The 23,132-nt window shown below is 39.6% G+C and overlaps 2 protein-coding genes across 2 annotated transcripts in view; both read left to right on the top strand.

The window, feature by feature from the left end:
- The window catches only part of pdgfrb (platelet-derived growth factor receptor, beta polypeptide), a 30,068-nt gene extending 18,791 nt beyond the window's left edge, over nt 1–11,277 (top strand). The window contains exons 13-23 of the mRNA XM_018699479.2: nt 337–441; nt 772–882; nt 2,304–2,460; nt 2,681–2,847; nt 3,354–3,466; nt 3,954–4,076; nt 5,576–5,687; nt 6,590–6,689; nt 6,795–6,900; nt 8,192–8,484; nt 9,619–11,277. Of these exons, the coding sequence (XP_018554995.1) occupies nt 337–441; nt 772–882; nt 2,304–2,460; nt 2,681–2,847; nt 3,354–3,466; nt 3,954–4,076; nt 5,576–5,687; nt 6,590–6,689; nt 6,795–6,900; nt 8,192–8,484; nt 9,619–9,766 (1,535 nt within the window). The 3' untranslated portion in view covers nt 9,767–11,277. The remainder of the gene's footprint in view (nt 1–336; nt 442–771; nt 883–2,303; nt 2,461–2,680; nt 2,848–3,353; nt 3,467–3,953; nt 4,077–5,575; nt 5,688–6,589; nt 6,690–6,794; nt 6,901–8,191; nt 8,485–9,618) is intronic.
- A 327-nt stretch (nt 11,278–11,604) lies between these two features.
- On the top strand, nt 11,605–22,824 carry csf1ra (colony stimulating factor 1 receptor, a). Its single transcript, XM_051072246.1, is given in 24 exon segments — nt 11,605–11,688; nt 11,819–12,046; nt 12,358–12,459; nt 14,153–14,440; nt 14,614–14,901; nt 15,005–15,141; nt 15,225–15,390; nt 15,495–15,696; nt 16,037–16,152; nt 16,322–16,335; nt 16,337–16,434; nt 16,558–16,757; nt 17,072–17,163; nt 17,294–17,420; nt 17,597–17,701; nt 17,921–18,031; nt 18,143–18,305; nt 18,418–18,500; nt 18,639–18,742; nt 19,022–19,144; nt 19,235–19,346; nt 19,439–19,538; nt 20,668–20,779; nt 21,180–22,824. Coding segments are annotated over 22 exon segments (2,940 nt in total). The 5' UTR covers nt 11,605–11,688; nt 11,819–12,046; nt 12,358–12,407; the 3' UTR covers nt 21,327–22,824.
- The last annotated feature ends 308 nt before the right edge of the window (nt 22,825–23,132 follow it).

Here is a 23,132-nt window from a genome sequence, read left to right as displayed (position 1 = left end):
AAGTCTGTAAAACCTTTCATCTTGGACTTATTCCCGCTTCATTTTTAAAGCCCCTTTTAAATCTTTTTTGTCTCATGACATGTTGTTGGTTGGTTGTCAGCTGCTCTCTACAAACAGCTTCCCAAGCTCACTCTGTTTGACCTCTGCTCAGGGAAAATAATCTGTACCATCTGTTATAACCTGCGACAAACAAGTTTCTAATCTCACCTTCCCCAGGGAAAACAACAGAAATTTGTTTACAGTAATATTTTAATGACACAGAAATGTTCTTCCTTTTCAGGGCTAATGTGTGCTCTATTCAGAGTCTGTCCTATTGAGTCCTCCTTTGTGTTTCAGGTCGCACTCTTGGATCAGGAGCCTTTGGCAGGGTGGTCGAGGCGACTGCGTATGGTCTCACTCATTCCCAGTCCAGCACAAAAGTGGCAGTGAAAATGCTGAAGTGTAAGACACACAATGTAAAAACATGAGAGAAAGCAATGTGTGCATTTGTGTGAACAATGTAGAGGCCACAGTGGAGTCCCCTGCGTAGCTGTCAAATATTGTGACACCAGTGCCATATTCCTGAGAGCACAGAGAGAACAGCGGCCTGCCGAGCTTTAGTTGGGTTGCCAGCCTGGCTGGAGTCTAAGCCAGCAGGTCACTGAGCAGTTTGGCAAAGACGCAGTGTATCTTAGTCTCAGTATGTTTAGTTCTCCTGTTCTCATACCTACCTCATACTGCCCTACTTTTATACATCTCCCTCTCCCTGTGTTCTGCTCTCCCTTTATCCAGCCACAGCCAGGAGGAGTGAGACTCAGGCCCTGATGTCAGAGCTGAAGATCATGAGCCACCTGGGTCCTCACCTCAACATTGTGAACTTGCTTGGAGCTTGCACTAAACATGGTGAGCATTATAATGAGCCCCAATAATATACGGTGCTAATACACATGATAAGGAGGTAATTTTACAGTTTGTTTACACATTTATACCACCTGATATTACTGGTGAGCATTTTCTTCAAGGGAAGCTGACCTGGAGGTTCAGTAGACTGAGGTTCCTATTTTATAAAGTCAACAGACATTTGTTTTCTTCATCTTGTCCTTCTTTTTTCATTTTTCTTTGACCATGAGCTCATACAACAAATTTTCCATATTTTTTTTTCCCTAAAAGGAAGCTCACCAAAAAATGCTATGGCATGTCAATACCCTTATATGGAGGAAAATGCTTTCCCTTGTTTTTGAGGTTTAAGCTCATATTTGAGGTGTCCGTCTCTGGAATAAAAACTGGACAAAAGTCTCGAGTCTAGATATAACACCTATAAAGCTACTTAACAAGATGTTACCAAAGTTTTCTTTTGATTTTCACTGTCCAGAAAAAAGAAAATGTATTTTTATAGAAGATAAAGAAGCATGCTGTCTTGATTATGTCATTCATTTTACACAAAGTAACGCTTGCTGATTTTTATTTTCAAGTTACCATGTCTAAACTATTGCAGTCGAATAAGATTTTATAAAGAATAAAAGTCTATTAACTTTCAGCATGCAGCCACGCTCAATTAATTTGTCTCCAGAATTTCCAGCCAAAAGTCCCGCCTCCTCAATGTGAAGAGGGAAATGGAAAACTAATTTGATAGTTTAACATTCTATTGAAAATGTTAATGTACAAGCTCATGGCCCACTGTGTATGATCAGTTCACGATGTGAATAGTTTTGCATGTGATTAAAATGTGCCTGTTTTTCTGCATCTGATGGAACAACAGACATCCTGTTTGCACTTTGAGTGGGCAGGGGGAGAAAGCAACACAGTTTTTGTGCAAAGGGTGAAAACATTCATGTGGCTTCAGAGGTTGTTGAAGAGACAGGGAGCAGTTGCTCACCACAGATGCAACATATTGTGGAAATGCTGCTGAATTCTGTTTGTACAAGAGGCACTCATTTTTTATCCTGCTTATTTATTAACCACAGTCATGTAAACATTAGTTATGAATTTTATAGCAGAACACATAATGTTAACCTCAATTATACATTGTTTAAAAATTCACAAATTGTAACTCTATCATTTATTTTTTAAAAACATTGCCTAAACAGCAACAATATTTAAATAAAGAAATTAAAGTCATTTTTAAATAACCAATGTATTTGATAAGAATTATCCTTAATTAGTATTTATTATTATTTAGTATTAGACTTAATTAAATAGTCAACATAATATATGCTTTTAAGTTGATATTTGTAAAAAGCAAGTGTGCTCTGTATAAATGAAATTAATCTCTTATTAGTGTTTGGTAAATCCCAAATTTTCATTTTTCTCCTTCCACCAACCAGGCCCTCTGTACCTGGTGACTGAGTACTGTCGCTATGGTGACCTGGTGGACTACCTGCACAGGAACAAGCACACCTTCCTGCAGTATTATGCCGAAAAGAACCAAGACGACGGCTGCCTCATCTCAGGGGGAAGCACTCCGCTGAGCCAGAGGAAAGGGTGAGAAGAAAAAACTGTATGAAATCTTCACTCAGAGCTGCACAAAGGAGCATTTTGTATAATTTGTGGGGGTGGGGGGTTTCCCTGTTGAAATATATGTGTTGCATAAAGTTGTATTTAGCATACAAAGTTTGATATGATGTGTGACCATGAATAAATATCTATTTAGGTCAGTTTGGAGCCTACATTTCATTTTTTCACACTTAATGTATCCCTCCAGCTATGTGTCTTTTGGAAGTGAGAGTGATGGAGGTTACATGGACATGAGTAAAGACGAGCCCTCAGTCTACGTGCCCATGCAAGAGCAGATAGACACCATCAAGTACGCAGACATCCAACCTTCTCCATACGAGTCCCCCTACCAGCAAGACATCTATCAGGAACAAGGTTTGATTTGAGCCACATGTGTCCATGTTGATGTAATGCTCATGAGTTTTGACAATAATTAATTTTCCAGAGTCATTAAAAATAAGTAGAAAGAATTCAGTACAGTGAACACAGGAAACAAAGTAGAATAAGATACACTTAAGATGCGAGGCCAAGCAGTAGCCATCTGCATGCTGCTCACAGGGGGAGGAACTCTGGGAAAATTTGCTATATCTGTGTGTGAAAAGTGCTATTTTTAACCAGTGAACTTGAAACAGTCCAATTCATGAACTGATTAATTGCTTTAGCCTCATAAATCAATGAATTCAGTTTGCTTTTTGATCAAAGACCGGAGAGAATCTACAGACAAATGTTACAGCAGATGAGGACATGAGCTTCATTTCAGTCCATGCAGTCACAGGACAGCTGGAGTTCCCCCAGCAACAAGACAGTATCTTCATTCATCAGATTTCTCATCACCTTCTTTTCCTTTTATGTTTGTTGTCTCACTTTGTTATCTTGTTCAGGTGGCGGCAGGTTAGACCTGGTCATCAGTGACTCTCCCATTCTCACCTACGATGATCTTTTGGGCTTCAGCTACCAAGTGGCAAAGGGGATGGAGTTCCTCGCCTCCAAGAATGTAAGATACTGAAAATGAAGTTCCACAATATTTAGCTGGTGCCTTAATCTCTGATAGTTAGACAATTTGAGAAATACCCTGGTTCACTTTTGTGCCAAGATTTAGATGAGAAGATTGATAACATTTTCATGCCTGTACGTTAAATATGAAACTACAGCCAGCAGCTAGTTAGCTTAGCTTAGCATAACGACTGGAAGCAGAGGGAAACAGCTGGCCTGACTCTGTCCAAAGGTGACAAAATCTGCTTACCAGCCCCTCTAAAGCTCACTGAGTAACACATTATAAGCTACGCTGAAGCTACAGGTAGCCGCTTGTTAGCATAGCTTAGCATTAAGCCTAGAAACAGCTTGCCCGCATATTACAATGTCCACCTACCAGCACCTCTAAAGTTCACTCATTAACATGTTGTAGCTTCTTTGTTTAATCTGTGCAAAAACCAAGGTGTTAAAACCACTAGGTAATTTTATCTCATTTTATTCCTACACAGTGCGTCCATCGAGACCTCGCTGCCAGGAATGTCTTGATCTGTGAGGGCAAACTGGTGAAGATCTGTGACTTCGGCCTGGCCAGAGACATCATGCATGACTCCAACTACATCTCTAAAGGCAGCGTAAGTGGCCAAATCATTGCATAGATCAAGAATAAGCATACATACACTCACAAACACTCACATACACAAAAAAAAATATACTTGAACTGTAGATCTCTCAACATGCTTGTAGGTTTTAGTTGATTTAGCCTTTAGTAGTTTGTATAGGAGGGAAGCACTTCCAGTTTTTGTTGACATCAAGCTATTCCTATCAAGTTTGAGTGCACTTATTTTAAAGGTGACGAGCAAATGAATGTAATGTACTGCATGTAACTTTAGTCTTCTTAACTAGAAACTGAGCCAAAACTAAAAAACTTTGACCATACTCTTAGTTTTTTTCTTCAACCTTTATTTAAACAGGGGGGCCGTTGAGAACCAGCTTTCGTTTACAGGGATACCCTGATTACAGTACATATAAGCACAGGAAAGTCCAACAAATCATTCAAGTAACAGGACAAAGACATTAACATAAGGGGCAACAACAATTCAAAGAAAGCACATGCATTCACATTGTTCTATCAGTCAAAAAACATTTAAATTGATTAAAAGGGATTAGTTTATCTAATTTACAGGCCTTTGCAGATTGTTCCACTTGTGTATTAGTAGTATTCAAGGCCCAGTTTCCCAATCTTAGTATTAAGATGATTGTTTTTGAGGACCAAAAGTTCTGGAACCTAATGCACAGTGAAGTTGATCTATAGTTAAAAAGGCATGTGAGATACACAGGAAGTTTGTCAAGAAATTCTTTTAAATATTATTCTGTGTCATTCTTTTCTCACTGCCAACAACTGCTGCACAACTTTTTCATAAACAGTGATACATTTCTAAACCCATTTTACTGCATTGAGAGGTTTAAGAGTTGAGACATGAGGGCCTATAAATTACATCACCATAATCCATACCAGACAGAAAGGATGACTGAACAATTAGATTCCTGCTGCTCTAGGTAATGCCATTATTCCCATAAAAATGTCAGTTTTGCTTGTAAGTTTTTTGCCAGAAACCTAGGTATTTATGAGAGGATACTCTTTCAACTGCTGCACAGGACAGAAATCAGTGTAAGTTTTAAACTACCTGGGCGACAGAGGGCGCTGATGTATACAAAGTAGGTATTATCCACATATAGTGTATGAATTGTACTGTCTTTAACTTTTACATAAAAATTGTAAATAAAAGTGGTCCTAAACTAGAACTTTGTGGCACACCCCTGTTAACACCCATGCAGATGGACTGATAACTATCAGCCACAACAGTTCTACCTTGTGTTCTACCGCTGAGATCATTTGCAAGCCTATTGCATACTTTTCCATCAAATCCAATAGATTCTAGGGGATATGAAAATAGAATTTAAATGTAAGAACTGCATAGTGTAAAAATAAATTGTGGCTGAATAACAAAAAGGATCTGGAAGTGGATCCGCAGTTAAAACAAATATCTGCAAACTGCACTCTTTTAACCCTGTTGACTGTGTAATGTTTGTCTCACATGGAGTCATGGAGTGGTTTTTCTTTTTCACTCAGACCTTCCTGCCCCTGAAGTGGATGGCACCAGAAAGTATTTTCCATAATTTGTACACCACCCTCAGTGATGTGTGGTCATACGGCATTCTTCTTTGGGAGATTTTCACACTGGGTCAGTCCAAACGCACACACCAGTGTACACACACACACACACACATTAACAGCACACACATAAACTCACAAATTATTCAAATCAAGATCAGAGCTGTTTTCCACATAAGAGGGATTCATCTTCTACAGCATATAGGTCACATTGTTCTTACCGAGCATCACCTTCTTGACTTCTCTTCTCTTCTCTAATTCTTAAAGTTGCACAGACACGCCTTGACTCCTCCTGGACTTTTGTGGTAAACTGTAAAAAAAAAAGAAGATATTTCCAGGTGTCTAAAATAACAGTAAATGAGAGCATGAAAGGCTACAGCAAATTTCAAATTCCATGACTGATTGGAAGTACATACTAGTTTGTTTGAAGACTCATATGAGGTCTAAATCTTGTTAGGCACAGTCAAGCTTTGAAATCAGCATTTCCTTGCTCAGGGTATTGTGAACATTTTTTAAAAACCCGTCTTCCCACGATTTTTTTGAAACTACCATGAAAACAAAGGAGACAGTTTATAGCATATGAAGTGTAAGCCTGAATGTTGGAAAACAAACTCACAATCCAGCCTCTGTAAGTGATAACCAAAGATTCTCTGTGCTTCACTGCTTCAGTCGGACATTTATTGGACTATTCAGATCCATTTTTCTTACAGATCTAGGTCAGAACAAATACTTAATTGCACAGCAAATGTGATTCAAATAATCAATGTCATTCTTCTTGGAAAACAAATGAAATTCATTCAACATAGGTAATGTCTTGTAGGTTAAGACAATGTTGCATTCATGACATCAGATTGTTAGTTTAGTCTACGTCAGTTAAATTTATCGTAGATTTAGATCTAGTTTAGATTTGTAGCCTGTGCATGACTTCTTATTTCTAGGTCAGCTTTTGAATTATTGAAATGCTTTCTGCAGGAGGAACCCCCTACCCTGATTTGCCCATGAATGAGTTGTTCTACAGCGCTTTGAAGAGAGGCTACCGAATGGCCAAACCTGCCCATGCCTCTGATGAAGTGTGAGTCTCGCTGTCACTTTGTCATCATGTTGTCTTTAAAATAACTCTTCTTACTTAACATTAAAACTAAGAAATAAACTCATGTGTATGTTTTTCATGTTGTAGTTATGATATTATGAAGAAGTGCTGGGATGAGAAGTTTGAGAAGAGGCCTGAGTTCTCCTTTCTGGTGCACAGTGTGGGGAATATGCTGACTGACAGCTATAAAAAGGTACTTACATACTCACATACATCATCTGTGTCCAGGCCTACTGAGCTGTCTTATTTGTGTTAAACTGTGAAGTTGGACTTCATTCTTCCACATATTCCTGATCTTCAAATGTTACTTACTTGGGTGAGGTTATCCGCCAGTTATTCATCCACTCACTGTCACCTATCTGCCCTCTAGTGGTTAATGGGAGGTCTAGTAATCATTCAGACATTTAACCAGGATACTCAGTATTACTGGACTGTGTAGATGCCAGTGTTGTAAAAATGTATTTTACACACTGATTGAGTTTTCATTGATACATCAACTATATTTTCATGATGCTTTTGTAATAAAGTATGTAAAGTATGAATGCAGTTATTACTTTCAAGAGTATTTTTATGCTGTGGTATTACTGCTTTTACTTCAGTACCACTGCTACTTGTTTTTGACTCTGCTGTACTCAAACATAACTTTTAGTGTTGAATGTTTAAATAGAAAATTCATAATATAAGGTATATATGTTGAAGTCATTAGTCAGTAAAGGTAAATAAAAAATATAAATCTAGGAATTTAGATACAGGGATTCTGGACTACGTTCTCCTATAAAAAAAAAAAAATAAGAGTAATAAATTTAGTTGGACAAAAAACTCAGGAAACATGTTGTTTTTGCTTTTCTATTAGGGGTGTAACGATTCTTCAAATCCGGTCAGACCTTTTTTTTTATTTGACTAGATTAATTTTTTTTATTTGTTTTGTTTTTGTTTTTTGAATTTGTGTGTGTGTGTGAACCAAAATGTTCCCACACTGCTGACTTGAATGTGCCCCAGGGGGTCTGCAATCTCAGGGTTATTATTCATCTTGAGCTAATTAAAGAAGTTTGACTTTTACAACGGGCATGACCAGTTTATCATGATGGGGGCAAAATAGTCACATGACACACACAGTTGTAGTCAATAAAATTGTTGTGCTGTCAGTTCAACAAAATATACAGTTTGTCCTAACTTTAAATAGAATAATAAATGTGTGATTTACATGTGTCATAGTGAGGCTGTACCTGCAGTGGTGGTGGTGAGTTGGGGGTTGGAGGGTTCCATCTTCCTAAATCATGATAAGAGATTGTGGGCATTTGTTTCACAGTTTTCAATCTCAGTTTTAGAATCACTACCTATTTTCAAAGGTATTGCATTAACAGGTAGTCATACAAGTCAGTTGAGGATAAGTCCACTCAGTAAATGACAGTAATATCTTGCACTAACACCCCAGTCACACCACCCATCACTCAGATGATCAAACTATTGTCTCCTGACAACAGAGATACAACCAAGTCAACGACAACTTCATGAAGAGTGACCACCCGGCAGTCGCCCGCACCAAACCCAGACTCTCCTCACCCTTTCCGATTGCCAACCCATCATTTGGCTCCCCCTCCCCCATCAACCTCCCCTTCCCCCCGGACCCCTACAACCAGAGCCTGAGCCCTGGAGACTTCAGACAAGAGGCAGGCACGCAGGAAGTTATAACTTCATACAACGAGTACATCATTCCCATCCCAGACCCCAAGCCGGAGGAAGTTTTCACTGACGTGCCGTCGGAAAGCCCTGCAAGGTACAGAGCGGCTGAAAAGATGCCTCAGATGTGTGCCAAATGCTGGGGTTGCAAGAAAGATGAGGATGTATTTGTTTAACAAGAGCAGTTTTTTTCCACCACCACACACCCACTCATCCAGATGTTGAGCTTAGACAATGGCTGTATTATGAAGAGACATGGAGAAATGTTTTTATTGCGCATATATAAATACACAGCCAAGCAAAGCTGGCTTTAAAGACCAAAGAAATGTTTGACTGTACAAAATCCAGATATATTCACACATAAAATGAAAGAGCTTTTTTTTCATAATTTATTATTAACTTGGATTTAGCTTCTGTTTTGTGAGCTGTAAAAGCCGTCATTCAGTTTGAGAATGATAGCTTGCTCCAGTCCTGTGTTTTGAATTTGGCCGTCTTTAGCTTACATTTGGATCACAGATTTTACCTTTAACAGTGTGGTTTGGGTTTTGAGGTCTTTGGCCTCATCATGAGAGAAAACAGAGCAGAACTGTTGGTCCAGGATCACTGACTGATTTCAGTGAAGCGCTCATACATCAGGCAGAAGAATTTTCAGTCAATAAGATCCTTCTCATTTCCTAGTTAAGGCTAGAGCTGAAACAATTGATCAATTAATTGTTTAGTAGATGAACAGAAAATTATTTGGCAGTTATAGTGTGGGTTTCACTATTAATGGAACAATATAATAAGAAAATTAATCAACAATAAAAATAATGCATTATTGCAACTGTATTTATGGTCTTGTAAAGGTAAAACATTTTATTTGCAAGCTGTGTAACATCCAAACATCAAATTAATTTGGCAGCTGATCAATTCATTCTAATAATTTAGTGCAAGTGCAAGATGTACAGAAAGTTCTCAACATTTATCTACACAAGGAGTTGTGTTGTTAAATGCTTGAAATGCTTAAGTACCAAGCATTCAAAGCAAAATATGCATCATTAAATATAATCATAGCAAGTGGTTAGAATGACTACTGAGCTGCAAATATAACTTGTGGTTGCTGAAGGGAAGATAAAAAAGAAGGAAGACATCAGGATCAAAACCACTAAGAGACATTAATAAATACTGACCACGGTGTGTCAGTCTGTGAGTACATGGTGTGAAATTATGTTTTTGTTTTTCCTGTTCTCAGCTCTGTGGCTCTGGAGGAGGAGACCGACTCCATGTCTCAGGACACGGCAGACACTCTTCCAGAGGAGGACAGGCTGGAGGAGACCAGCGAGAGAGACGCTCTGCTGGGCTCCTCTGGGACGCCCGAGGTAGAAGACAGCTTCCTGTAGCCACGTGTAGGAAACCCTGAGAAAACAGAGCCCTTTTTTTGGGGGATTTTTCTTTTCTCCCAACATGCCTGTACAAGGGAACGTGACTAAACTAGAATGTAGCAAAATGGAGACCAAGAAGGCAATCTTTGTATTTCCACTTAGCACTCTAAAAGTTTTGCCCTTCTTTGAGTTTTTGTTTCTGACTTGGTACCTCTGGAACTACATGCTGGTTACAAATAATGAGCATGTTGTTATCATTCAGTCATTTATTGGAAGCCTGCCACAATATAAACACGGTACTCTCCTCACACTACTATAGAATCAGTTTACAGTAAGTAGAGATGTATTTACTGTAATCTCCATTTTAGCCAGAGACTCATTAAGCCTTATGAGATACAATATGTGCTTTATTATTTAGACACATTTAGCCATATGTCCCTTTTTGGCTGTTATATATATCCCTCCCACCTTTCACAGCCAGTTTAAATTTTTAGAAAGCAGGTGAAACGGGATGTTTATTTTCATTAACATCAATTTAGGTCCTAAACTTCTATCAGACGTGGAATGTGGGTAATTGAATTAAAACTGTATGTTGCAAATTGTTTTCTTTACTTTAAGTGCGGCCATACAGCTGCACTCACTGTAGTATAATATGTAGTATAATATTTTTGTGAAATGTTATTCCGCGGACATGACAGAATCCACATGCACTGTTTTACTATAGAATTTACTCTTTTTTTGGTTTCATATGCCATAGACTCTGAATTTTCCAGTTCTTTTTTTGTTTTTTTGTTTATTTTGCTTTTTTTTTTTCCCTTTGGGAGAAATATGAGATCTTATAGAAATGTATATGTCATTTGTGAATTTTTAATTCCATCTTGAATTTTGATTACTTGTTTTGTGTAGGCCTAATTGATAGTTCTGTGCCAGATTTGCACTTTATTTAGAAAAATGTGGATATTCATCATAAAGAAAGAAAAAATTACATTATGTTAAAAGTAGAAAGATAAAACTTAGAATCAATAAGGAGTTTTGGATTTTTGACTTTGAAATGTGTGGCTGTTACTGTAATAGTGACACCCAGTGTCTGTGAGGACAGGCGACTTACTCAAGTGAAAATAATAAATACAGCGTATCACTGCCTTATCACAAGATGGCACACACGTATGCCTTTGTATAGACTGAGAAATTTGCGTCTTGCAGCAATTGTTGCTTGCTGATATGAAGGGCTACTGTACTCAAGGAAACCTAGATAGCCATATGTGTACATGTAAAAAAATGATGCTTTTAGTCTTGTGTTGCATTGTTTAACATTCACTTACACAATGTCTACTTTCATCACATAATCCACCATTTACAACAACACCTCTTTATTTCCTGTAGCATTTGTTACTCAGTTTAAAATGCACAAAATCACTGTATCACAAGCTATGGTACCAAAGCTCTTCTTAACGTTTACAAATGTATTTTTATATGTGTCATTTTATATGTTGTAAATGTGACAATAAATGTGTATTATCATAGTATAATTGGAAGTGAAATCTTCTATGAATCATATGAATTCAGTGGCTCTCATCTGGCTGCACTGCTCTGTCCTCATCATTTCCCCTCATTGTTTAACCTGTTCAAAAATACTAAAACTAAACTAAACTACTAAAAGCACTAATGCTGGTAGAAATTAATTCCTGGTGGTCTCAATAATGTAAAGCTAGATTACTGTCCTACACATTCACTGATTTGTAGCTAAATCCTTTTGAAAAAATCTTCCTTTAAGATGTTTCAGATCTTATCTACCATACATCCTTAGTAACTTTTCTCACTCCACACCCTCCTATCTCTCAGTGTCTCTCTAAGAGCCCTTCGACTGTCCTCCTCTCTCCCACGAGTCCACGCTTCCACAGCTAGAAAAGCCTGGCAGCCATGGTTCAGCAGTGATGGAGGTGATTAGTTTCATCTTCACGGTTGTCTCGGGAGAATTGTCCCTTTCTGTGGCAAATTGACACTAGCTCATTAATTAGTTGAGCGTGATATGCCGATCCGCCTCCCTCTCTCTCTCTCTCCCCCCTCCAGACCCCATGTACACACAGTTCCCTCCACCCTCCACCACTTGCTTTCTCAAAGATTTCATGTTTGCTGTGTGACTTCTGTGGCGACGAGACTGTAAACAAGCAGAAGGGAGAAAAAGGGCAGAGGCAAAACAGAAAGGGAAGAAGGGACTCTTGTGTCAGCTCTGGATGGTGGAGACATCAAACCCAGGGAAGTTATTATTCCCCTCTGTTGAGCTGAAGACATCTGCAGGTGAGTACATTTGAAATAAATGTGTGATGCTTCTATAATGTGTGGCAGTTCAGTTGTATTGTGAGATGCAGAGACGAAATTTGTCTTCCTCAAAGTATTTCAAACATTTCTTCTCTTATTTTAATTCTCTTCTGTGTGAGAAAACAGGATGTTTATTCTTGGACATTGCAGTAAATTGTGGTTCATCATGAGTTCATTTTTACGGGCAGTGCTGCTCTGACCAGTCAGAAAAGAGAAGTTAATCCGGGGGGTGGGGGGGTGAGATAACACATCTTAGCTTAGCTTTCACATTTCTTTTTTCAACGCCACAGATCAAAAGAAGACATCAACCTTCAAACTGTAGGTTTGGAGTTGATCCAGGATGCAGTCCTACCTCGCTCTGATGCTGGGGATTGTGGCCTCTGCTGTTTCAGGTAAGGCCCAGCAAACGCTGACTGTTAAAATTACTGTACATATAAAGTAAGTAATCCACAATCTAAAATGGAACAATGGAAGAGAAAGACAAACACTCCATAATGATTTGAAACTTGACAATACATAGCGTGTAAAAGGGTTTGATTGATGTTGAATTAATTTAAAAATCTTAGATTAAATCCAATTGCAAAAAGATATATTTTCTACATTACATATTCATCTGAGAGAAAGACAAACACTGCATAATGATTTGAAACCTGACAATATGTGGTGTTACGTGTGTAAAAAGCTCTAAAAAGCAAAGGATTTGATTAATGTTGGATTGAGTTAAAATCTTACATAATAATCTAACCAATTATTTATGTAAAACTCAAAAATATCTTCTCAAACATGAAATCCTCATGTTTAAAGCTGTCATGATTTTATTGTACATTTCATGGCATAAACTCATGATCAGTGCAGAAGAGCTGAGAAATGTTGCATGGTGTCTCCATCTGACATCTGACACTCTATTGTGTCTAATGAGCAGAACAATTATCAGCAGCATCATGAGTTGTTTTTGGGTTCTTGTGATACTCTCTTTCTCTCTTACTTTTTTTTCTTTTTTGGCCCTACACACCACATATATGGGTATCACCCGCCAGGCATCAAATTACAATTTCATGTATTTGCATTTGAGCACATAAAAGCATCTGTTGTTTGGTTTAATCATGGCTAAATTATTTTTTTTGCTTTCTGGTGGATTACTATGTGAGGTGTGATTGGGGTCATTTTGAGGGTGGAAAAATAGTTCATTTAGATGATTGGAGAGGGACTTTGGAGTTAAAGGCAGCTGTTTACTCAGTCAGTATGTTCAGAACTAAAATACTGATTGGTTTCAAGCTGCATTTCGTTCCGAGTCTCTCCACATTAGCTTGTGTGCCATGGTGAATAGAAAAATGCTGAACATGGAATCTCAGTTCTGCTTCAAGCTCATAAACACACTGTACAAACATCTAAATGGCAACTTTTATAACCCTTACTGAAAGTGTAGTTTCAATACTAAATGAGAGAAAACTGCAGAATTAACAGGAAAGGTGCTCTCAGTCTCTCCGGTGTCAACAATTTTCAAAAAAAAAAAAAAAAAAAAAAAAATAGTTTCAACCTCAAACAACCCCAACATGCAATGAATTGTCCAGCTGAGTTTCTACAAACTTCAAAATCCTCAACAAAGCCATCAAAGAGAGCACTGTTTTTCATCTCTAAAACTTGCTTTATTATTCCCTGAGGGTGGGGGCCTTTATTTAGAAATTTCTCCCCCAAAAATGCCAGAGAAATATTCATTTTTCCATGCTTAAAATTCTTGAAGGTGGTGTTGAATACAAGGGCCTAAAAATTAAAAAGCAACAGATTTGAAGCTTTCCATTATTTCATTTTTTCACAGTGTTGAGATGGCAAAACTGTGAAAAGCAGAAGTGAGAAGCATCGAAGGATGCATTTCTGGTCCAAGTCTTCAATCTGTTTCCTGATTCATGAGATTATTTCAAAAATAAATCTGAATCCTGGAGCAGATGAGACATCATCACTGTCTGAGAACTTAAGCAACATGTTCTATTTTGATTGATTTGCTTTCACATTTTTCTTTCCATGTGTTTCCATTGCCTACAAAGTCACTAAATGCATTCATTTATTCATATTTTCACTCCCTCACAGCGGAATGGAGGCGTCCAGTGATCAAGTTCAACTCTAAGGTGGTGGGGAGCTCTGAAGTGGTGGTCAAACCTGGGACGCCACTAGATTTGAGGTGCGAGGGTGATGGACATGTAAACTGGCAAACCAGGCTAGCCAAACACAGACGCTTTGTGTCTAAAGGCAATGGGAATGTCCGCACCTTAAAAGTGGAACGTCCAACTGCAGAATTCACTGGAACGTACAAGTGTTTTTACGTCGCTGGGTCTCAGCATCGAGACTTGACCTCCTCAGTGCATGTGTACGTAAAAGGTGAGCTCAGATAAATGAGAGTCCTGATGTTCTCAGGTGCACAGGACAGCAGGACTGAATGGATTATCGTCCACACTGTTTATACCTTTCTGTGATTGGTTACTAGATTTCCTTTGGGGAAATTTCACATTATTCCATTGATCTAATAAATTCTCCCCATCTCTTTCCTTTAGATCCAAACCGCGTGTTCTGGACCAGCAGCACATCCCTGCGGGTGGTGAAGAAAGAGGGTGAGAGCTACCTGTTGCCCTGCCTCCTAACTGACCCAACAGCTACAGACCTTGGCCTCCGCATGGACAATGGCACCACTGTGCCACCAGGGATGAACTTCACAGTTGACCGGCACCGTGGTATTCTCATCCACAGCCTCCACCCCAGCTTCACCGCCGACTATGTCTGCACAGCCAAAGTCAACGGGGTGGAGAGGACCTCCAAAGCCTTTTCCATCAACGTCATTCAGAGTGAGACCCATTAGGAATGATTGACCCAAAACTGTCGTAGAGTTATCTGAAAGGATCTACGCATCCAGTTTGATGCTCATTTATGATTTCCTCTTTGCTCCAGAGCTTCGTTTCCCTCCATATGTCTTCTTGGAGACAGATGAATATGTGCGCATTGTTGGGGAGGAACTCAAGATTCGCTGCACCACGCACAACCCCAACTTCAATTACAATGTCACCTGGAAATACACCACCAAGTCGGTCAGTATCAGGCTTTTTGGGACCTTTCTTAATTGTGGCAGGGATCATGATTTTAACTTTCATGCTTTACTTTTTGTCTTCAGCAACCAAAGATCGAGGAGAATGTGCGGTCCAGTGGAGAGAACCGTCTAGATATAGAGAGCATATTGACTATCTCTGCTGTGGACCTTGCAGACACAGGAAATATTTCTTGCATTGGTACCAACGAAGCAGGGGTCAACAGTTCAACCACATATCTACTGGTTGTAGGTAAGCCACAGAAACAATAACACTTGCCATGGCTGATACTAAAAAGCTTAACCGCTAATAAATGACAACAAAATGAGTGTATGTCTCTTGGTTCCTCTGTACAGACAAGCCCTACATCAGGCTGTTGCCCCAGCTGTCCCCTAAACTGGCTCACAAGGGTCTTTCAGTCGAAGTGAACGAGGGAGAGGACCTGGAGCTCAGTGTGCTCATTGAAGCGTACCCCCACATTACAGAGCACGGATGGCACACACCGACGTCTCCCAATACGTCCACGCAGGAGCAGAAGTTTGTCCGATATAACAACAGGTACAACCAATGAGACCTGAGCTGTAGACCAAACAGGTGGTCTCAAGTGAAAGTTTCTTAAAGCATTGTTTGATTTAAAAACAAAAAACAAACAAAAAAAAAACAATCAACTGTACTACAGGAAGGGGAAGCTAATCTGGAAAAATGCTGGCAGTGCATTTTGGGTGAATCTGACAGGGAACGCAAAGGTCATAATATTTCCACAGGTCATGAAACTGTTGCTAGAGGGAAGTCTTGACGTACTCAGAGATGATACATTGGAAATGTCTGAATTCAAACCGCAGAATTAGTCACATTCCTCTTTTTCTCATTTTGAAGGTGCTTGTTTTTCTTTTTATAGATACCACACAACTCTGCAGCTTAAGAGAATGAATGCGCAGGAGCAGGGCCAGTACACCTTTTATGCCAAGAGTGACTCGGCCAATGCATCCATAACGTTCCAAGTCCAAATGTATCGTAAGTGATGTGATCACACACAAATCAAAGCAGTAAAAATATCCATGGCATTGTGACATAATTAGCCTTTCTTACTGTTTGTTGAGAGGAAAATAAAAGCTTCTTTTTTGGAGCCTACAGCTGAATAATCTGATAGTCTGAGTTTTCCCTCATTCTTCTTCACTGGCAGAGAGACCTGTTGCCTGTGGTGAGATGGGAAAATGTAACCACACTGACTTGCACCTCATTTGGCTATCCTGCTCCCAGAATCATCTGGTACCAATGTTTTGGGATACGGCCTACGTAAGTATCACTGCACAGGGGAAAATGTTATTGAGTTTGGTGTATTACACTGTAAAGTTTTAGTACCAATACTCCTGTGATGTTTGGGTCATTTGTCTAACTGCATATGTTGCAATGAGGCAGGTGCAATGAAAACACCTCAGGGCTGCAGATGGCGATCCCTCTCCAGGCTCCCACAGTGGAGGTCCAGAGGGAGGAGTACGGGGCCGTGGAGGTTGAAAGCGTCCTCACTGTGGGGCCATCCAGTCGGAGGATGACAGTGGAGTGTGTGGCCTTCAACCTTGTCGGTGTCAGCAGCGACACTTTTGCCATGGAGGTTTCTGGTGAGTGAATGAGTGTGATCATATGTGCAAGATGTGATCACAGTCACTATTCTTTGTTTGTTTGTTATCATACAGTCACGTGAAAGGAGCTCAAACCAAAGCTAATGTCTGGATTGTAAAATTGTGTTCTCATGGTCAGTTGGTCCCTTTGGCTATAGCTGAACATGTTAAGAAACTGTGAAAATCTATTCTATTCATATCTATTTTAGGAAACTACATCAATGCAAGTACTATCAAAAAATCCTATAGAGGCAAACAATGAGTTATTTAACATGAGTTAAATTATGTGTTAATATTGATCTTTCTCTGGACAGATAAGCTCTTCACCTCCACTCTGATTGGAGCAGCAGGAATTCTGGCCATCCTCCTTGTGCTACTGGTTTTTCTGTTTTACAAATATAAGCAAGTAAGATATACTTAAATTCTTTAACATATGGTGGTCTAAAAACAAATGTAGTTTTATTGTTCATTATTTCAAAGAGATGTGGGTTTTGTTGCTTTGATTCAGTACCATTCTCTCCTACTTTTGTTTTCAGAAGCCCAGGTATGAGATCCGTTGGAAGATCATTGAGGCTCGAGATGGAAACAACTACACCTTCATTGACCCCACTCAGCTGCCGTACAATGAGAAGTGGGAGTTCCCAAGAGACAAGCTGAAGCTAGGTTTGCAGCATTATATCTTAAACTTACTCAAAGGCTCATATTTTGGATCATTTGACATTTTTCATTGCATTAAAAATGTTATTAGTTATTAATTTGTTTATTGGATGATTAGATATAAGTACAATGAACAGGTTTGTTATACTCATAATGCACTCTCACATTTTCTGTCTGACCAGGGAAGATCCTGGGTGCAGGAGCTTTTGGAAAGGTCGTTGAGGCCACAGCCTATGGTCTGGGGAAGGAAGACAATGTGCTGCGTGTGGCTGTGAAAATGTTAAAAGGTGAGACAATGTCCAGACATTTGATTTAACAGAGAGGTCTTAGTTCATAGGAGCAAGTCATTGTGACTGGTGAATCTGCAAACATTCTGGATAATATGAAAAATACATCTGATTTAGGTATTTGAAAATGTCACCCAATGATATCCTAAAACATTTGTTTCACATGATCAGATCTGATAATATGATGATATGATGGCAATCTCTGTTGTGCTCATACAGCCAGTGCTCATTCAGATGAGAGAGAAGCTCTGATGTCTGAGCTGAAGATCCTCAGCCACCTGGGACACCACAAGAACATTGTCAATCTACTGGGAGCCTGCACCTATGGAGGTCAGACAGCACCTTGCATTTCTTCTGTATTATGTTTGATGAAATTAAGATATTGTAAAAACACAGCTTTCTTTGTTGAAAGATTCATAACATGGTGTGTTTCCTCATCAGGACCAGTGCTTGTGATCACAGAGTACTGTAGCCTCGGCGACCTCCTGAACTTCCTTCGCCAGAAGGCAGAGACATTTGTAAACTTTGTTATGAACATTCCTGATGTCATGGAGAGCTCAAATGACTACAAGAACATCTGCAATCAGAAACAGTTTATCAGAAGGTACATCTCTAAATGTGCAGTGGTACGATGGAGGATCAGTTAAAGTCTTTGTCATGTATTTCCATTGACACCCCGCTCTTTTTATCTCTTAATGTTTTTTTCCATCCAACAGTGACAGTGGGATCTCCAGTGCATCATCGAGCAGTTACATGGAGATGAGGCCCAGCCAGCCGCCAAATATGGAATCATCTCATGGTGAAATGATTTCCCACCAAAAACTTCCAAATTCACAAATTCAGTCATTATGCAGCAGCACACTGATGAAAATCGTCAGCCCTTTCACTTCCTGACCCTGGGTGTTACTAATATTATTTCTCTCTGATTCATGCTCAGACTGTGTGTGTGAGGAGACTGGTGACTGGCCGCTGGACATTGATGACTTGCTGAGGTTTTCCTTTCAAGTAGCTCAGGGCCTTGACTTTTTGGCTGCCAAAAATGTGAGTGATTTTGCAATTGGAAGGATTTTAAATGTGCAAGTACATAGAATAAAACACTTTACTGCAGCAGCTGCTATATTGTCCCTAGAAAGCAAGATGATATGAAATGAAGGATTATTAGAGGTATTTCCTATCACATTGTTCATATTTACACATTGTCAGAGTTTGACAATGTATTTCTGATTCGTCTTGTATCTTTCCTTCTACTAACGGAGACTTTACAACCAAAGTCAAACTGTCTCTCTCTCTCTCTCTCTTTCTGTGTGTATGTGTTTGCAGTGTATTCACAGAGACGTGGCTGCTAGGAATGTCCTCTTGACGAACCGCAGAGAGGCCAAGATTTGTGACTTTGGCTTAGCACGTGACATCATGAATGACTCCAACTACGTGGTGAAGGGCAATGTAAGCACTTGAGTACATCAGAGCTAAGTTTTACTTATACGAGATGAGTCTATTTTAAAACAAACAAACCTTTTGACATTGTGTTTGAAGGCGCGTCTGCCAGTGAAGTGGATGGCTCCCGAGAGTATTTTTGACTGTGTGTACACTGTCCAGAGTGATGTCTGGTCCTACGGCATCCTTCTGTGGGAGATCTTCTCTTTAGGTTTGAACACATGCACATGCTCCCCTAAATTTACTCATACATACTTCATGATTTTCTCACTTAAAAATTGCGGCATATATCTTTTCTATTAGGCAAGAGCCCCTACCCCAGCATGGCTGTGGACTCCAGGTTCTACAAGATGGTGAAGCGCGGCTACCAGATGTCCCAACCAGACTTTGCTCCACCTGAAATGTAAGCTCAGCACTTCAGCAACATGAAGTCTGGTTCATAGACAATAGTCAATAGACCACAGCTGCTTTTTGCCCATATCCTTTTTTTTCCACTATATTTTGTGCAGTCTATGCTAATACTCTATTTTGCGTCACCTGATTATCAGTTGAGGTTTACTGGAGTATCAAGTGACTATCAGCTGGGTTTTTACAAATGAGTTAATAGTAATAGTTGCCTGTTTATCAGCTGGTAAAATGCACTGAATGCATCAAACTGAGAGGAAAAACAGTTGTAATGCTGTGGTTATTCTTGCTAACTGGTGAGACCTGCTGCTCACACGCAATAACTATTAACTAGTTCACAACAAAGACTGATTTGTAAAAGAAAATAGTTGATCCTAAGTTGACTTTACCATCACACAGTTCAAATAGCATGCTTCCCAAATGTTCATCGCATCTGAACAAAGATCCTTTTTTTCTTTGCCAGTCTGCCCTCCTATCTACCATCTGAAATAACTGACACATGAAGTAACCTCATGAAGTACTTCCATTATTCTCAATTTTAATTTGCTTGCTTTGGATTATCTCCTGACCACAATTTCAAAATTTAACAAGCCTAAACTCCAAACTTAACAAGCTGCCTAAATGAGAAAATAAAAAGAGTGTTTTTCCCAGTATTTCTGAGGACCCTAACATCTGTGTGTGCTGATTTGGCGTGGCTGTCACACTACCCGGAATAACTGTGCTGTGGAAAACGGAGGGGACTGGATCTGAGTCATGGCCTAATCATCTGTTTTGCTGCTGTGAGTCAGGCCTCAGTTCTGCCTGTTAGCCACATGATCTCAGAGCTAGGAAGCCATGTAACTGCTATTTCACGGCAGCAAAATGAGACTGGAGGGGCAGGGGTTCTTATGAACGGGTCTCTCTTATCAACATGCGTCACCACCTCCATAAGCCTCCCCTTATTTGTCAAATTTGGCTTTATACAGTTTCTTACAGTCTGCTGCAAAAGCTGGGCATTTTGCAGTGAAAATCTGGTGCCTAGCCGCGGATATAGATTCCTGAAAATGTATAGCATAAATGAATGTTTTGCCTGGCAAATTTGTCTGAGAGAAATCAGTCTTCTTAAGCATGGTTTTCTCTCATTTCAGCTACATGATCATGAAGATGTGCTGGAATCTGGAGCCCACGGAGCGGCCGACGTTCAGCAAGATCAGTCAGATGATAGAGAGACTACTTGGGGACCAACCTGAGCAAGAACAGGTGAGTTAGTGTGAAGCTGGTTTTAGTGACTCCAGTCTGGCTACACCAGAACTATCCGTGGAAGAAAACATGTGATGCTGCAGCCAAGATGTCCTCAGGATACCCTGTTTTTTATTTATTTTTTTTTTTTTCATTTAATTCTCCCAACGAGACAACAGATTTGGCTGTATTGTCAAACCAATTAAATGAATTGGATGTGATAAAATCTTGTGAGAGTGTTGTTCTCTTAGGAGACACTCACAGATTTTTCTCTGGAATAGAAACATTCTCTGCTACATGGTAAACAAGGAGCTGATAATTCTATTTAAGCTTCACATGTTTAAATGAGAGATGTCTTTCCCATCACAATATTTGGCTTTTTTGGGCTGAGTCTCACCATCCTAATGATGCCTCTCCACAGCTAATCTACCAGAATGTGCAGCAGCAGGTCACAGAGGGTGAAGTGTGTGTCGAGCCCAAATGCTGTGACGGCCCCTGTGACCAGTCTTGTGACCACGAGGAAGAAGAACAGCCTCTGATGAAGACCAACAACTACCAGTTTTGTTGAAAGCCCCTCCCCTCTCCGCCCACCCCCCACACCCCTCCTCCCATCCACCAATCAATCAGTAAATCAATCACTCAATCAGTCAGCAAAGCATCAGGAAAAGCAGGGGAATGAGCTGTAGTTCGTGGCCAAAGCACCACAGCTTTTTGGCCGGGCGTGTCACACACACACACACACAGAGAGAGAGAGAGAGAGAGAGAGAGAGATGCCTTCACAGCTATTTTTTGCCGTTTTTGTGCTTGCTCGCCAGACAGACAAGCAGCTGCAGCAAGCATGTGACTTGCTTCTTTGCAGACCATGAGTAGAAATTGCCACGTCCCACACCGACTGCAGACACAAAAGGAGGAAACATGTCGACAAAACCACACAAACATCTAAAGCTGTACCTTAAACATTACTCACTCGCAGACTGTTTATCACTCTTTCTGTTATGTATCTGAGGTATAACCTGTTACAGTTTCTCCAAATGAGACAAAAACCTGTCCTTTCTTCTCAGAGTATCCTTAATTATATATTATACACTGTGTTTTTTATGATGTTTTTTATCACTGCCTCTTTGAGAATGAATGTCTTGTTTTTGTGGAGATTTTGGTCACTTTTGTCAGCAGGTTCACTTCCTTATCATCATTTTATTGCATGTATGGTTTCTCAGAGGAAGCAACCCTGCAGTCACAAACACTGGATCCAAAGCTGCAAGAACTGAGCTATCTATTTTTTTTAATGTGGTGCAGACAATCTAGGTTTTATTTTCTGATCACCTTAATTGAACATCTGAACAGTGCAAGTGTTTTTCCCCGGTTTAAACATGTTAAATTGACCGTGGAGAGGGCAAAAGAATGACTGGGTTGTTTCCCTCTGCGCTTTGGTCATAGCTGTATTTCTTGTGACACACTTACAGCAGCTGTCAGTCGGCGGCAACGTGATTGTTCCACTTCAGTCTAATTCATTAACCAGTGTTCAGTGGGATTTAGGAGCAGGGAATACAACTGAACTGAGCAGGGAAAACTGTGGATCCTTGATGGATCAGATGAACAATGTTTCATGTCTGACAATGTGAACGTTTTTTTGTTTTTTTTTGGCACGGTACAACTTAATCATCTCATTTCCTGTAAAGTTAGATGTAAGTGTTAGGATGTAAGCTTCTCCGATGTCTATACTGTATGTAGCCGTCAGCCTACACTGCCAACCGTATGAAGATTTTAGAATAACATATAAGCTATGTGAGAGATACAGACTGCAAATTTGTTGACTTTAGGCATTTCAAATGTGCTTGCATCTGAATGGAGTGAGATGTCTAATAATGTATATACTGTATCTCATGATGTAAATCAAGAATTATCTTTATTTTCGCTGGAATGTTGTAGAGTAGACAGTAGTACATCAATATTTCATATATATATGTGTGTTTTTTGTGCAAATGACACAATCAATGCAAAAGCTGCAAATTAAATCACTGAAAAACCGCAGAGGTGTTGAATAAAGCTTTACCATTGAAACTCCAGATTCCAATGTAAAGTTAATCTACTCTCAGAATTATGTACTGTATATGTCAGATATTTCTAACATACATTTTTCTCTGTTGTACACAAATGTGCTGATACAAACTGTGTGGCCTTCTCTCCTCACTTCCTATTTTCTGCTGGACAATGTCCAATCTGCATTTCCTCTGGAACATTTCCCACAGTATCCGTCAACATTGCACAACTATGAAATCTTTGTAGGGAAGTATTCATCCTTGTCGCTGAGGCCACCGAAAGTCTAAATGCTTTTCCTCCCCACTCACAGACCCTTGTTTTTACTTTATGAGGT

This window comes from Lates calcarifer, linkage group LG8 (assembly GCF_001640805.2).
Source record: "Lates calcarifer isolate ASB-BC8 linkage group LG8, TLL_Latcal_v3, whole genome shotgun sequence".
NCBI classification, from domain to species: domain Eukaryota; kingdom Metazoa; phylum Chordata; class Actinopteri; family Centropomidae; genus Lates; species Lates calcarifer.
Note: the sequence above shows the minus strand (reverse complement) of the source record. Positions and strands in the feature narration are given on the sequence as shown.